This window comes from Coregonus lavaretus (assembly GCF_964263955.1).
Source record: "Coregonus lavaretus genome assembly, chromosome: 18".
NCBI lineage: Eukaryota > Metazoa > Chordata > Actinopteri > Salmoniformes > Salmonidae > Coregonus > Coregonus lavaretus.
The window spans coordinates 40,066,469-40,083,182 of record NC_140005.1 but is presented as its reverse complement, the minus strand read 5'-3'; the positions used below and the strand labels follow the sequence as shown (position 1 = coordinate 40,083,182).

Sequence of the window (16,714 nt, the reverse complement as noted above, 5' to 3'; positions counted from 1 at the left end):
GCTCTGATAAAATGACATAAAAAAATTAGAAAAGTATAGATGAAAAATGTGTAACATATCCTACGATAAATAGTAATATTCAACTTAAATTCAAACAAAAATGAATACAATACAAAAGTGACACAAACAACCTAAAAGGGTGGTTGTCAAGCTTAGCTATCGTCATCCTGTCAGGCTGTTCTGACAGGTGTGGCCTCCTTGACTGTGATTGTCCAGGCGATGAGGCAGCCATCTTGGAGACAGAGGACCTGGACTTCATGGGAGGAATGGGAGGGGGAGGGGGTCCTGACCCCGACACCATCTCCCTGGCCTCAGTCACAGCCGTCACCACTAATGTCTCCAACAAGAGGTAAGCACAGAGCACAGTTCTATGTTACTTGTGGTTTGCCAGTCAATTTACACATAACAGACAATTCTATGTAGTTAGATAACATAGAAGCAAACTCTTAGTGTTGAATTGAAGACTAATGATTCAATTACATTGTTTACAATGTAGTATCTTGTAGTTTACAAAATTCTGAAATGAAAGTCTGCATTGATTTAATCTCACTGAAACATCTTTCTAACGTGTCTAACATCAGATCAAAACCTGACATTAAGATGGAACCTAGTGCCGGGAGACCAATGGATTTCCAAGTAAATTAAAATATACGCTCAATGAATCAAGGAATAATCAGCATACAGTATAAACAATTGTTACACTAAAGAGTGTTTATACATGATAACCCTATTTTACCAGGTTAGTGTTACCATCATAGAGGCCAGGCAGTTAGTAGGGCTGAACATGGATCCAGTGGTCTGTGTGGAGATCGGAGACGATAAGAAGTACACTCAGATGAAGGAGTCAACAAACTGCCCATACTACAATGAGGTAGCCAACCTGCCCTGGAATGATGATGATGATTATGATGATAAGGAGGAGGAGGTTGATGATGATGACAAGGTCTAAAGCATTGTAATTGCATGTATAGTCATCAATAAAGCTACATGTATAATTTCAATAAAGCTACACATTTTAACAGAACACTTCATTACACTGATACATTTATTTTATGTCACATTTCTCTTTTAGTATTTTGTCTTTGACTTCCACGTCCCACCTGATGTTATGTTTGACAAGATCCTGAAGCTGTCGGTGAGTAGCTTTACCACAACACAAACAAACAGTCACGCTATAATTCCCCTCCCTATCTAAATGAACGGAGAGCCATGGGAATCAATGTGTCCATTATGTATACAGTCATTCATAATATTCAACTCAGGTCACATATTATTGATGCACATTGCAATCTTCACTCTGCTCATCCATCCCTCAGGTAATCCACTCCAAGAACCTGCTGCGTAGTGGGACTCTGGTTGGCTCTTTCAAACTGGATGTAGGCACCGTCTACTCGCATCCAGGTCAGGGAGAAATAGAAGGAAACACAGTAGCTACTAGTGACCTATGTCTATACTCTATGGCTCTGGTACTGACCAGTATACTGTACATATGAATGTCGTTTATTATAATGATTTTTCTCTAATAGAACACCAGTTTTTCCACAAATGGGCCCTTCTCTCTGACCCTGATGACATCACTGCCGGGTGCAAAGGTTACATTAAATGTGACATCGCTGTCGTGGGGAAAGGAGACAACATCAAGACTCCACACAAGGCCACCGAAACCGATGACGATGACATAGAAGGGTAAAAATGACCAACAGATTACTGGGGATATGAGTGTAGTAGTAATAATGTAGTAGTAATACTGTAGTAATAATGTAGTAATGATACTGTAGTAATAATACTGTAGTAGTAAAACTGTAGTAGTAATACTGTAGTAGTAATAATGTAGTAATAATACTGTAGTAGTAATACTGTAGTAGTAATAATGTAGTAATACTACTGTAGTAGTAATACTGTAGTAATAATGCTGTAGTAGTAATACTTTAGTAATAATAATGTAGTAGTAATACTGTAGGTGTAATACTATAGTAATAATACTGTAGTACTAATACTCTAGTAGTAACAATATAGTAATACTTTAGTTGTAATACTATAGTAATAATACTTTAGTAGTAATAATGTAGTAATAATACTGTAGTAGTAAAACTGTAGTAGTAATACTGTAGTAATAAAAGCAGCAATAGGCCAAGCTCTAGAGAGTCCTGTGAAAGCTCTCCCATCTCACAATTCTTTGATTACTTTCTATTGCTGTTTTTAGTGATAGAGATACAATGCAATGTGTTACAAGTGTTTGTCTTTAATTCTGTGGTTTCAGTAACCTCCTGTTACCTGAGGGGGTTCCCGCGGAGCGTCAGTGGGCTCGCTACTATGTGAAGATCTACAGAGCCGAGGGCCTTCCCAAGATGAACACCAGCATCATGGCTAATGTCAAGAAGGCTTTCATAGGGGAGAACAAGGACCTTGTGGACCCTTATGTACAAGTACTCTTCGCTGGCCAGAGGGTAAGTTATAGCACTCTTCTGTTGCTATGCTATGTTATGTTATGTTAAGCTATGTTACATTATGTTATTCTATGCTATGTTAAAGTACAATGGTGAGAGAATGTTTGTGAACCCTTTAGGATTTTCTGCATGTCTGCATACATTTGGCCTAAAATGTAATCAGATCTTCATCTAAGTCCTAATAATAGATCAAGTGAACATGATTAAACAAATAACACAAAAACAATTGTACTTTTTCATTTTTATATTGAGCAAATTGGTCCAACATTCAACTTCTTTGTTCGGAAAAAGTATGTGAACCTCTAGATTAATCAGTTCAATTAAGTGATTTAAAGTAGTCAAAAGTTTAGTATTTGGTCCCATATTCCTTGCACACAATGACTACATCAAGCTTGTGACTACAAACTCATTGGATGCATTTGCAGTTTGTTTTCGGCTATGTTTTGCCTAACAGGAACTGAATGGTGAATAATGTCTACCATTTTGGAGTCACTTTTATTGTTATTAAGAATAGAAGATGTTTCTGAAAATATCATTAATAATGATGTATGAGAAGGTTACAAAGGCAAAAAGATCATACCCCCCCAGAAAATGCTAACCTCCCCTGTTATTGGTAAGATGTTATATGTTTTGTTGTAGCCTCTGTAACTTTCTCACTCTTTTTTTATTTATTTAGCAGACGCTCTTATCCAGAGCGACTTACAGTTAGTGAATACATATATATATTTTTTTATACTGGCCCCCCGTGGGAATCGAACCCACAACCCTGGCGTTGCAAACGCCATGCTCTATCAACTGAGCTACATCCCTGCCGGCCTACCCTGGGCCAATTGTGCGCCGCCCATGAGTCTCCCGGTCGCGACAGAGCCTGGATTCGAACCAGGATCTCTAGTGGCACAGTTAGCACTGCGATGCAGTGCCTTAGACCACTGCGCCACTCAGGAGACTCATCATTATTCGTGATTCATTCAAGTCTTCAGAAACCTCTGATCTACTCACTTATAAAGAAAATTACTGTAGTTATCATTCACCATTCAGTTACTATTGGGCAAAACATAATCCAAAACACTACCAAAACAAGCTTGATGTAGTCATTGCATTCAAGGAAAATGGGACCAAATACTACACGTTTGACTACTTTAATACACTTAATTGAGCTGATTAATCTAGAGGTTCACATACTTTTTCCGACAAAGAAATTGAATGTTGGACCAATTTGCACAATAAATAAATTGTTTTTGTATTATTTGTTTAATCATGTTCACTTTATCTATTATTAGGACTTAGATGAAGATCTGTTCACATTTTAGGTCAAATTTATGCAGAAATGCAGAAAATCCTAAATGGTTCACAAACTTTCTCTCACCATTGTATATTATGCTATGTTATGTTATATGCAATGGGCACAACTTGTTTTATTGTACTGTTTAAGTGGTCTGCTTTGTGATCCCAGGGGAAAACATCTATCCAGAAAAGCAGCTACGAGCCAATCTGGAACGAGCAGATCGTCATCACTGAGATGTTTCCACCACTCTGCAAACGCATGAAGGTCCAGATCCGAGACTCGGACAAAGTGAACGACGTGGCCCTCGGAACACACTTCATTGACCTGAGAAAGATCGCCAATGATGGAGACAAAGGTGCTTCAGTGCAGAAATGTTTCCCTTAATTCAGAAGATACTCTGTATTGTGTTTCTTTCTTTTTCTTTTCTGTGTCTTTCATTTTTTATAAAGTAAAGTGCAATAGGTGACAAGTCCCAGCTGGAGCAAATTGTGGAAGTGTTACCTTATGAAAAAGTCTGACCAAGTGTAACCGACCGAGAGAGGCGTTTTGCGTTTTGCCAGTGTGTGATGCGGAGTTGGCTGTGTTACCGCCACAATCTCCAAAAGCACTTACATTTACGTCATTTAGCAGACGCTCTTATCCAGAGCGACTTACAGTTAGTGAGTGCATACATTATTTTTCATACTGGCCCCCCGTGGGAATCGAACCCACAACCCTGGCGTTGCAAATGCCATGCTCTACCAACTGAGCTACATCCCTGCCGGCCATTCCCTCCCCTACCCTGGACGACGCAGGGCCAATTGTGCGCCGCCCCATGGGTCTCCCGGTCACGGCCGGCTACGACAGAGCCTGGATTCGAACCAGGATCTCTAGTGGCACAGCTAGCACTGCGATGCAGTGCCTTAGACCACTGCGCCACCATGCCAAATTGCCATGCTCTTAACACCCATACTCTTCTCTGCCAGGCTTCCTTCCCACTCTGGGTCCGGCCTGGGTGAACATGTATGGCTCCACTCGTAGCTACACCATCATGGACGAGCACCAGGACCTGAACGAGGGTCTGGGGGAGGGGGTGTCCTTCAGGGCCCGCCTGCTGGTCAGCCTGGGTGTGGAGATCCTGGACACCTCCTCCCCGGAGATCATGAGCTCCACCGAGGTGCAGGTGGAGGGGGTGCCCAACATCTCAGAGGTGGGTCTCACACACATGCATGTATGTAAATATGCACACACGCTTGCCCGTACACACACATGCACACACACACTGTCTCTGCCTCTTTCTCTTTCTCTCTTTCTCTTTCTCTCTCTCTCTCTCTCTCTCTCTCTCTCTCTCTTCTCTCTCTCTCTCTCTCTCTCTCTCTCTCTCTCTCTCTCTCTCTCTCTCTCTTTCTCTCTCTCTGTCTCCTGTCTCTCTCTCTCTGTCTCTCTGTGTGTCTCTTTCTCTCACTCTCTCTCTTGGGTGAGTGCTCAAGCAGATAAACCCTCCTATTTTGACTCACAGCTGACAACATACAGGTCATCACGTTGCAATCTGACTAAATTGATTGATCATCTTTATTAAGCTGATCGCTGATGCTACATTATTAGTCCTGAACCAGAGCTCTGCATGCACCGTATTTTCATACTCATCATTGAAATACTCACCAAACTCTCATACACTATATTGTCATACATCAGACACCATATAGGACACATCACAGCATTCTCAAGACATACATCTCCAGTTATAAACTGGGTGGTTTGAGACCTGAATGCTGATTGGCTGAAAGACCATATACCACGGGTATGACAAAACATGTATTTTTACTAATTACGTTGTTAACCAGTTTATAATAGCAATAAGGCACCTCGGGGGTTTGTGGTATATGGCCAATATACCATGGATAAGGGCTGTATCCAGGCACTCCGCGTTGCATTGTGCATAAGAACAGCCCTTAGCCGTGGTATACTGGCCATATACCACACCCCCTCGGGCCTTATTGCTTAATTATCACAGATGAGGGTTTCCATATTACAGTTTTTCTCAATTGCTAAAACACTAAACCCTATTGTCTGAACCAAATGCTCAGTTGCCTGAACCCACTGATTGAATCAATCACTCTTTTGGCAAAACCATAAGCACTTTTCACCTGTTTAGACATAACTTGCCAACACATTTTCATTGTGATGCACCCGTGCTGCATAATGGTGAGCACAGGTGACAAAAGTCAAACACAATTAGAGCACAGGTGTCACCACTTGAACACAACAACTCAAAATTGATCACACTTGTGGCTAATGATGTGAGGGAACATATACAGTAAGCCAGTTCAGAGAGCACTGGTTTGTGAGGCCCTACAATGGATAGAAATCTGAGAGGAAGAGTTCGTGTGAGAGGAGGTCGAGGTGGTCGAGGTGGTCAGCGAAGACAAAGAACAGTAATATCTGATGAAATCAGAGCTACTGTGATTGACCATGTTCTTGTCCATGGTATGAGCATGAGGGAGGCTGGACAAAGGGTACAACCAAACATCAGTAGATTCACTGTGTCCACCATAATCCGAAGATTTAGAGAAGAGAACAGGTAATTACCTTTTTTTGACATTATAGTACAGTATGTAAATGTTGACAGCAATTACTGTATGACATACTATATACTGTACCACAGTATACTGTAAGTAAATGTATGTTTCAGTACATCACTGTACCCAGTGGTGTAGTGGTCCCTGGAGAAGTGGGTATACTCTCAGTATTCACCTTTTTTTTTTTTAAGTAGTCCAGAAAAAAGCCCTGTTTTAGAAACAGTGACATGTAAGACTATGATTTAGTTTACCCAAAAATATGTAATTTCTACTTGCACACTATTATAAAATGATCATGACTTGATTAGGAGCAGTTTGTAGTTACTACTGGTCACAAGAGCAGCCTGGATGAATGTAAAATGTATTTATCATGAGGCAAACAGGAAATGGTGTTTCGATTATTTTTTGCACATTTATTTAAATAAAATACTTCAAATCTGAAGGTGACAATGCATCCTTGTTCATATTGCTATATGCTTTGTTTTGAACATGTTCATTTACCGGTAAATCATTCAACAAAATATGTTACAACAATATTTAGTTAACAATTAACAAAAATATATGCATTAACAACACATCAACAGTGATATACTCTCTCAACCCAGCACTGGGTTTCTGACCTTTGCTCATACTACAGTATATTCCAGACAAATTTGCTTTCTGCAGGAGCTTTCACACTGCACTGTCTAGAACGCACCGAAGAGGCAGCACGATGGCTCTTCAACCAGGTCCTTGTATATTTTCTAGGATCAAACTTGGAAGTTGGTGGGCCGTTGATATTAATCATCATCAAGTTTGATATGTTTGAGATCAGAAGGACAGCCCTCTTGTCTGAGCTTATATTGTTCATAAGGCTAAAATTCCTCTCACACTCTGCTGTACCGACAGGGAATGTTTTCATACAGTTCATAAGTGGTTTTAGGTCCTTGGGCTCACTACTGGGCTCTTCCAGTAGGTCCCGCATCCCATTCAGTGCTTGGTCTGTGCACAAGTTAAATCGCTTGCACAGTCGCTTAACTTGTTCTTCACCATGGCGGATGCTGGGCTTTGATGGCCACTTACTCTGATCAAGGATGCTGAGGTCCATGATGGTCTCATCTTCAAAAGACAAGCGTTTCTCCAGATTGTTCACAAGGCTTTGTAAGAACTGGCCTGGATTGATAGACTTCAGCTTTGCATTTGTTTTCAGGGCTATAGACCGATACTCCCCAGTCTGTTTTGCTTCTAAAGCCTCACTATATTTCTCACCTGGACTCTCTTTGAATGACTGGATCACTCTGATTGAGCGTTTCAGCAGATGCTCTGCTCTGAGGAGCGTTATAGAACGAGACTGAAGCTCCTGTGACAGGAGACTTAGTTCATGGAGAGTGTCGTACATGAGGCCAAGGTCACAAATGAATTCTGGACTTTGAACACGGTCTAACAAACCTCTGTACATCTGCCTCTCTTTGGTGGACCTCATCTCATCACTGCAAGCATTTTTAAAGTGCTGCACAAGAGCTCCCAGGGATGTCCAAACAGCACGAACAGTCCGAAAGCTACTGGCCACCCAGCGTACATCCAAGATTCTGCCAATGCGAAGAAGTTGTGAGCCTACTTCAGCTGCTGCATTAACAAGTTCACGTTCATTTTTGTTTGACACACTATACAGAGAGTATAGCTTCTGGATAAAAGTTTTAAAGTGATTGACAGAGTTTACCTCATCAACTGCATCTGACACAGCAAGTTCAAGTCTATGGTTCATGCAGTGCCATACAAAAAGCTTTGGGAATCTCAAAGTCAGTCTGGTTGCTACTCCTGACTTCTTTCCTAGCATGACACTGGCTCCATCAGATACAAATGTTACCCAGTTTTCATGAAGCCACTCTTCTGTAAAGCCAGCATTAGTTAAACAGGTGAGTAACGCCTGTAATATGCCATCTGCTCTCTGATTTTCCAGTTCAACAAGTTCCAGGAATATGAACTCAGGGCTTTCTTCTTGAATTGATGCTTTAATAGAAACTGTCATGACAGCTTTGTGACTTAAAGAAGATGCCTCGTCAATTAGGACAGCTAACTTACTGGATGATGCTATAATGCTACTGATGATTTTGCTCTGCATCTCACTAGCAACATGTTGTATTATTTGTGTTGCACTGTAACGTGAATGAAGTATTGAGCCCATTTTTACACCATTCAGTTCCTGCAGCTCAATGAGGCTCTCATGGTCAGAAAAGGGTCGGTTCTTTTTGGCCAGATGGTAGGCTGTTCGAAACACAGCTTCAGTTTCCTTCATGTAGGACTCAGTCATAGTCTCCACTGCATTCTCAATGGCAGCTTCTTTCTGTTGCTCTGCCACCTTCACAGCCTGAGTGTGGGCCTTGGACAACGCATGTTTCCTCACCTTATTTCTCAAGATTGACAAACTTGTTGTTCTACTTCCCTGGCCAGACACTTGAATTTCAAAGTTCATCCATTCTCTTGAGAGCGATACACCTTGTCCTTGCTCCTTGTCGATCCCAATGGAGTTCACACTGCTACAGACCAGACATCCTGCGAAGCATAAACAAACAATGTAACTACTCCTGTATCCACAGCTGTACGTGTGCATGGTCCTTTACACACACACACACACACACACACACACACACACACACACAAAGTTATCTGTGCCCACTGTTTCAGAAGTTACCCAAACTAGCAATCTACCTAAACTTACCCAATTTTTTGTTTTTGGATCCCAACCAGGGGTTCTTGGATTTGAAGTCTTCTGTTTGTTTAGCACTCCACAGGTCTGGCCAGTCATTATTGATGTCTACAGACAACAACAAAACTAATTATGCATCTCCCTGTCTCTCTCTCTCTCACACACTTACACACACACACACACACACACACACACACTACTGTGATCACAATAGTCATCAGCAAGACATGGGTCCCCCTCTTTACATTAACAATCTGCATAACCAAGTGGAAATATTTTCAGCAAGTGAAGCTGAAGCATACAGGAGATTAGTGAGTGAAATACTTGGGAGAGTTTATTTAACAAAAAAACAACAAATTTAACACAAAATGTACAAAATGTTATATAACAGTAGCATTGTAAAAAACAAACATGGATACAGACAAAATAAATAGAAGGGCAATAAAATAAATAACATCACACAGAAATTCAAAATGAGGCTTAATCTGTCAAAATCACCTTTTGTTACAGTGTGAGGCTTCACTTTTCAATAAACTGGAGATGCAATTTACTGCCTGTGTGTTCTGACCTGGTGGTGGTAGACTGGATCCTTCTCTATGCTCACACTGACTTGCCTGGCTAGCTCCCGGTTGAGAGCTGCCAGGGCTGCTGGTTTTAGGGGTGGGGTCTGCCTGGGCCTGATCTGGGCCTGATTTGTGCCTCTTTACAAAAAAGTCTGCAATATCTCCCTTCCTTTTCATGGTTACCTGTCCCTATACAAAATAAGACAGCCTGATTAGACCTCAATATTGTTTTAGGCTGAATCTTAAACTATTTGTCCCCATTCTTGTGTTTTAACTTACTTAAAAATCAACTACCAGCTTAGCTACTATGCAATTAAACTAGATCATATAGGTTAGTTAGGGCTAAGTAACTTGGCTAATGTTATAATTTAGGGCTTAGTAACTTGGCTAACGTTATAATTTAGACCTTTACAATAATAAACAAGCTTCATAAACATTGAGATAATCAGTTTCATCAGTCTGGTATGAAATTCTTATGAACTGGGTTGATTAAACACTTACTGAAAACCAACAATGCCCCGGTTTCCCCACATTATCCCAATCTACGTAGCTAGCTTCATAACGTTAGCCGACTCGCACTAACTATTGGCGGCAACATCTCTTCTCCTCTAAATGTGCAGTCACTGGCAATTTGCCAGTAGTTTAAAATAATGATTCATTTGGAAACCACCTTAAAACTTACCTCAGAATGATGTCTTCCATCAACTGGGGTGGCACACCGCCGCTTGTGTCCTTTCTTCATCCGTTGTTTGGTCTGCTGCCGTTATCGTAGTCAAGTGGCACCGGCACCTGAGTTTTTTTTTTTTTTTTTTTCACTGGCACCTGAGGTATTAGCGATATTTTCCTCGGCATGACCCGCCCTACTCTGCCTCTGATTGGCTCATCAGTCCTCATGCCTAAAGTTAACCAATCTAATCAGTGAAAGCAGCGAGTACCAGCCAATTAGAGGCAGAGGAGGGTGGGTCATGGCTTCACTATCCCCGAGGAAGAAAATAGGCAATCTGACTCACAGATATTACTGAATGATGCGCATCAGGGGGGATTTAGAAGTGGGTATACGCAATGCTGACTGAAAAATAAGTAGGTATACGCCGTATACCAGCGTATACCCTGGACTACACCTCTGACTGTACCAATGTACTGTAGTATTGTAATGGAGGGTTGGTCTAACTGTTTGTAGGCCTAGTATTCCATGTATATTTTTTGTAACTCCATGTTCTCTTTTTGTAGAATTGAAAGACTGCCACATGGGGGTGGGAGGACAGGTATGTTCTCCCCACACCAAGAGACCCTAATTGTTGATATGGTCCGTGAGAACAATGCCATTAAACTGAGCGAAATTCAGCAGAAGATCATTGAGGACCATTTAAATTTTGAGGGTATCAACAGTGTCAGCCTCTCTACTGTTGATCGTGTCCTCAAGCGCAACAGACTGTGCATGAAACAGCTATACAGAGTGCCCTTTGATCGCAACTCAGACAGAGTCAAAGAGCAAAGATTCCAGTATGTACAGGTTGGCATATATCCAGACACATTCAATGTTGATTACTCTAAGTAGTGATTTACTGTAGTGGCCTAAATCACTTTTTCCGTATCACTTACAAAACTATATCTATTTCTACAGAGGGTTTTTCAACTGGATGCAATGGAAAGACCCCATCAATACATCTACATGGATGAAGCTGGGTTTAATCTCACCAAAAGGAGAAGGCGAGGCCGTAATGTGATTGGCCATCGGGCCATTGTTGGTGTTCCTGGGCAGTGTGGTGGCAATGTCACATTATGTGCTGCCATCAGCAATCATGGGGTTGTCCACCATCATGCCAACCTGGGGCCCTACAACACTCACCAGCTCCTCATTTTCCTCAATCACATGCGAGATGCTTTGTTAGGGCAGCAGGATGAGCATCCCATCTATGTTGTTGTTTGGGACAATGTGAGTTTTCACAGAGCCCTCCAGGTTAGAGAGTGGTACAATATGAACCAAGGTTTTATCAATCTTTGCCTTCCACCGTACTCCCCTTTCCTAAACCCCATTGAGGAATTCTTCTCCTCATGGCGGTGGAAGGTATATGAACGCCAACCTTACACCAGGGTAAATCTCCTGCAAGCCATGGGACTTGCCTGTGGTGACATAGGTGTGGAGGCATGCCAAGCCTGGATACGGCATGCCAGGGTTTTTTTCCCCCGTTGCCTGGCCAGACAAAATGTGGCCTGTGATGTGGATGAAGTCCTGTGGCCTGACCCAGTACGGAGACATGATGCTGTGGCTGAGTAATGCACTTATTTGTATATTTTTGTACTTTATTTTTACATGGGCTTACTGTACACAAGTGGCAAACGCATAAGATTTCTGTTTGTTTTTACAAGTGCTACATGTAAATGCACAAGATTTCTGTTTTATATTTTTGTACAAGTGCTAAATGCACAGTTTTTTTTGTTTTGCAACATGCATTTAGCCTACAGTGAACAATAAACATTTATTTCTCCAGCTTCATGTCCTGAGCATTGTGTTTTCTATTTTTCTACGTAGTGTTTAGTGACTGTTCAGTAGTGTTTTTAATTTTGATTGACTCGGGGCACGATTTGACAACATAGTTCAGTTTTGAGCACAGATTGAACTGTTTTGAGGTGAAAGTTTGGTTTTGCAAGAAGAGTCTGAGGTTTTGTGAATGTAGCTTGAAAATTGGGTTTTGTGTTCACCGTTAAGAGAAAAGGAGAGCAGCTTTCAAGAAATGTGTCTTAGCAATCGAGAAAAACTGTAATGGGATACAGAGACAGATGAACTTGTGGATGCCATTTTTATGTCTCTGTGTCCAGTATGAAGGAAGTTAGGTAGTTTCGCAAGCCAATGCTAACTAGTGTTAGCGCAATGACAGAATGACAATGCTAGCATGCTAGTAGATACCCATAGACTAACAGTCGTTGCGCTAACGCTAGTTAGCATTGGCTCGTGAAACTACCTCTAACTCATAAAAATGGTCTCTACTAGTTCATCTGACTTTGGAGAAATAGATAAAGGGCATCATTGTCAAAAGTTTCCTTTTAATCTTTGTCTCTCCATCCATGCAGAACACCACTGTGAAAGTGGAGGTGTTCTTCCTGAAAATGTTTTCCATATTAATCTTTGTGTCTTTACTCCCTATCCATCCAGAATGCCACTGGGAAGGTGGAATAATTATTCTTGTTATAATGTATGTCCATGTTCATCTTTGTGCCTCTCAATCTAGAGCGCCACAGGGAAAGTAGAGGAGTTCTTCCTCTTCGGGGCGTTCCTGGAGGCCACCATGATTGACAGGAAGATCGGGGACAAACCAATCAGCTTCGAGGTTACAATAGGTTGGTAGCTCAATACTCACTCATCACCCCTTGACATCAGTGCATGAGCTATGCAAAGTTAAGCCACATAAAACTCAGGTTCGAATTCAGCCCTATTATATCAATAAAACTGACTTCACTTTATAACATAATACTAAGGCAGCAGGTAGCACATGTAGGGCAGGTTTCCCGGATACAGATTAAGCCTAGTCCTGGGTTTTTTAGTCTAGGACTAGCCTTATCGGTGTCTGGGAAACCGTCCCTCAATGAAGATTCTCCATGAATAATATAAAGAAATCCATGACTAAGCATAATCTGGGTCCGGGTGGCAACCCTTGATGATCTGTATATTGCCATGTTCATAATCATATTTTAAACTTGCGTCTTTTAACTAGGTAACTATGGAAGCGAAATTGACGGTGTTACCAAACCCAAGTCGAGTAGCGGGAAGAAGGGTGGGGGAGACGGAGATGAAGAGGAGTCAGAGCTGATCCAAGGCTCCAGTGATGAAGAGGAGGGAGATGATAATGACCTGGTCTCAGTGTCCTCCACCCCGCCCATGAAACCGGTCATCACCGACAGGTCAGATCCCATCACACACATAAGCAGAATACTACAGCGGGGAAAGCTGGTTGAAATTACGTTAGTTCTGCTAGTTGTTGTAACAATCACTTCAGCTAGTTTTCCTGCTGGGATTGTCGTTCACTATAACCGGATCATAGGTCTCACTAGGTCAGGTTTCAGTGTCTCTCTTTATTAATTTCAAACCTTCAGAAACTATTTCCACCTGCCTTACTTTGAGAGGAAGCCATGTATTTACATCAAGAGCTGGTGGCAGGACCAGAGAAGAAGACTGTACAATGCCAACATCATGGACAACATCGCAGATAAACTGGTGAGTCAGTCAATCACCTTAATACCCATCAAAATGTGTAAAAACAACATAATTACAACATAATTTTCTAGTGATGGGGGAAAGATCAATACAGTTACATATCGGCACCTAAGTATCGTGATAATATTGTATTGTGAGGTCCCTGGCAATTACCAGCCCTATTATTTTCACAATCAACAACATTATTAAAGCATACTCGTAATTTTCTAACATGTCTATGACACTGTGTCAACAGGAGGAGGGTCTGAACGATGTTCAGGAGGTCATTAAGACGGAGAAGGCCTATCCTGAACGCAGACTGAGAGGGGTCCTGGAGGATCTCGGCAACGGATGCAGGTCTCTACTTACCCTTTCTACAATTACTTACACAATTATGGCACCCTGTTCCCTCTATTACTTACTTCCCTCTATTACTTACTTCCCTCTATTACTTACTTCCCTATATTACTTACTTCCCTATATTACTTACTTCCCTATATTACTTACTTCCCTCTATTACTTACTTCCCTATATTACTTACTTCCCTATATTACTTACTTCCCTATATTACTTACTTCCCTCTATTACTTACTTCCCTATATTACTTACTTCCCTATATTACTTACTTCCCTCTATTACTTACTTCCCTATATTACTTACTTCCCTATATTACTTACTTCCCTATATTACTTACTTCCCTATATTACTTACTTCCCTCTATTACTTACTTCCCTATATTACTTTATTTTATTTTATTTTTATTTCACCTTTATTTAACCAGGTAAACCAGTTGAGAACAAGTTCTCATTTACAACTGCGACCTGGCCAAGATAAAGCAAAGCAGTGCGATAAAAACAACAACACAGAGTTACATATGGGGTAAAACAAAACAAAGTAAAAAAAAATACAACAGAAATACATATATATACAGTGTGTGCAAATTTAGCAAGTTATGGAGGTAAGGCAATAAAATAGGCTATAGTGCAAAATAATTACAATTAGTATTAACACTGGAATGATAGATGTGCAAGAGATGATGTGCAAATAGAGATACTGGGGTACAAATGAGCAAAATAAATAACAATATAGGGATGAGGTAGTTGGGCGGGCTAATTTCAGATGGGCTGTGTACAGGTGCAGTGATCGGTAAGGTGCTCTGACAACTGATGCTTAAAGTTAGTGAGGGAGATAAGTGTCTCCAGCTTCAGAGATTTTTGCAATTTGTTCCAGTCATTGGCAGCAGAGAACTGGAAGGAATTGCGGCCAAAGGAGGTGTTGGCTTTGGGGATGACCAGTGAGATATACCCGCTGGAGCGCAGACTACGGGTGGGTGTTGCTATGGTGACCAATGAGCTAAGATAAGGCGGGGATTTGCCTAGCAGTGATTTATAGATGGCCTGGAGCCAGTGGGTTTGGCGACGAATATGTAGTGAGGACCAGCCAACAAGAGCGTACAGGTCACAGTGGTGGGTATTATATGGGGCTTTGGAGACAAAACGGATGGCACTGTGATAGACTACATCCAATTTGCTGAGTAGAGTGTTGGAGGCTATTTTGTAAATGACATCGCCGAAGTCAAGGATCGGTAGGATAGTCAGTTTTACGAGGGCATGTTTGGCAGCATGAGTGAAGGAGGCTTTGTTGCGAAATAGGAAACCGATTCTAGATTTAACTTTGGATTGGAGATTCTTAATGTGAGTCTGGAAGGAGAGTTTACAGTCTAACCAGACACCTAGATATTTGTAGTTGTCCACATACTCTAGGTCAGACCCGTCGAGTGTAGTGATTCTAGTCGGGTGGGCGGGTGCAAGCAGCGTTTGGTTGAAGAGCATGCATTTAATTTTACTAGTGTTTAAGAGCAGTTGGAGGCTACTGAAGGAGTGTTGTATGGAATTGAAGCTCGTTTGGAGGTTTGTTAACACAGTGTCCAATGAAGGGCCAGATGTATACAAAATGGTGTCGTCTGCGTAGAGGTGGATCTGAGAGTCACCAGCAGCAAGAGCGACGTCATTGATATACACAGAGAAAAGAGTCGGCCCAAGAATTGAACCCTGTGGCACCCCCATAGAGACTGCCATAGGTCCAGACAACAGGCCCTCCGATTTGACACATTGAACTCTATCTGAGAAGTAGTTGGTGAACCAGGCGAGGCAGTCATTTGAGAAACCAAGGCTATTTAGTCTGCCAATAAGAATGCAGTGGTTGACAGAGTCGAAAGCCTTGGCCAGGTCAATGAAAACGGCTGCACAGTACTGTCTATTATCGATCGCGGTTATAATATCGTTTAGGACCTTGAGCGAGGCTGAAGTGCACCCATGACCAGCTCGGAAACCGGATTGCATAGCGGAGAAGGTACGGTGGGATTCGAAATGGTCGGTGATCTGTTTGTTGACTTGGCTTTCAAAAACTTTTGAAAGGCAGGGCAGGATGGATATGGGTCTGTAACAGTTTGGATCTAGAGTGTCACCCCCTTTGAAGAGGGGGATGACCGCGGCAGTTTTCCAATCTCTGGGGATCTCAGACGTTACGAAAGAGAGGTTGAACAGGCTAGTAATAGGGGTTGCGACAATTTCGGCGGCTAGTTTTAGAAAGAAAGGGTCCAGATTGTCTAGCCCAGATGATTTGTAGGGGTCCAGATTTTGCAGCTCTTTTGGAACATCAGCTGTCTGGATTTGTGTGAAGGAGAAGCGGGGGGGGCATGGGCAAGTTGCAGCGGAGGGTGCAGAGCTGGTGGCCGGGGTAGTGGTAGCCAGGTGGAAAGCATGGCCAGCCGTAGCAAAATGCTTGTTGAAATTCTCGATTATTGTAGATTTATCGGTGGTGATAGTGTTTCCTAGCCTCAGTGCAGTGGGCAACTGGGAGGAAGTGCTCTTATTTTCCATGGACTTTACAGTGTCCCAAAACTTTTTGGAGTTAGTGCTACAGGATGCAAATTTCTGTTTGAAAAAGTTAGCCTTTGCTTTCCTAACTGCTTGAGTATATT

General features: G+C 41.8%; 1 protein-coding gene across 1 annotated transcript in view; it reads left to right on the top strand.

The window, feature by feature from the left end:
* Nucleotides 1-221: 221 nt before the first annotated feature.
* LOC311146083 (otoferlin) overlaps nucleotides 222-16,714 on the top strand; it is a gene marked incomplete at its 3' end in the record, with an annotated part of 46,241 nt that continues 29,748 nt past the window's right edge. The window contains exons 1-13 of the mRNA XM_084182549.1: nucleotides 222-349; nucleotides 582-636; nucleotides 740-871; nucleotides 1,073-1,135; nucleotides 1,317-1,401; nucleotides 1,527-1,686; nucleotides 2,261-2,447; nucleotides 3,901-4,087; nucleotides 4,698-4,921; nucleotides 12,770-12,878; nucleotides 13,253-13,439; nucleotides 13,632-13,752; nucleotides 13,988-14,088. Coding sequence (XP_084038675.1) covers nucleotides 258-349; nucleotides 582-636; nucleotides 740-871; nucleotides 1,073-1,135; nucleotides 1,317-1,401; nucleotides 1,527-1,686; nucleotides 2,261-2,447; nucleotides 3,901-4,087; nucleotides 4,698-4,921; nucleotides 12,770-12,878; nucleotides 13,253-13,439; nucleotides 13,632-13,752; nucleotides 13,988-14,088 — 1,703 coding nt within the window. The 5' untranslated portion in view covers nucleotides 222-257. The remainder of the gene's footprint in view (nucleotides 350-581; nucleotides 637-739; nucleotides 872-1,072; nucleotides 1,136-1,316; nucleotides 1,402-1,526; nucleotides 1,687-2,260; nucleotides 2,448-3,900; nucleotides 4,088-4,697; nucleotides 4,922-12,769; nucleotides 12,879-13,252; nucleotides 13,440-13,631; nucleotides 13,753-13,987; nucleotides 14,089-16,714) is intronic.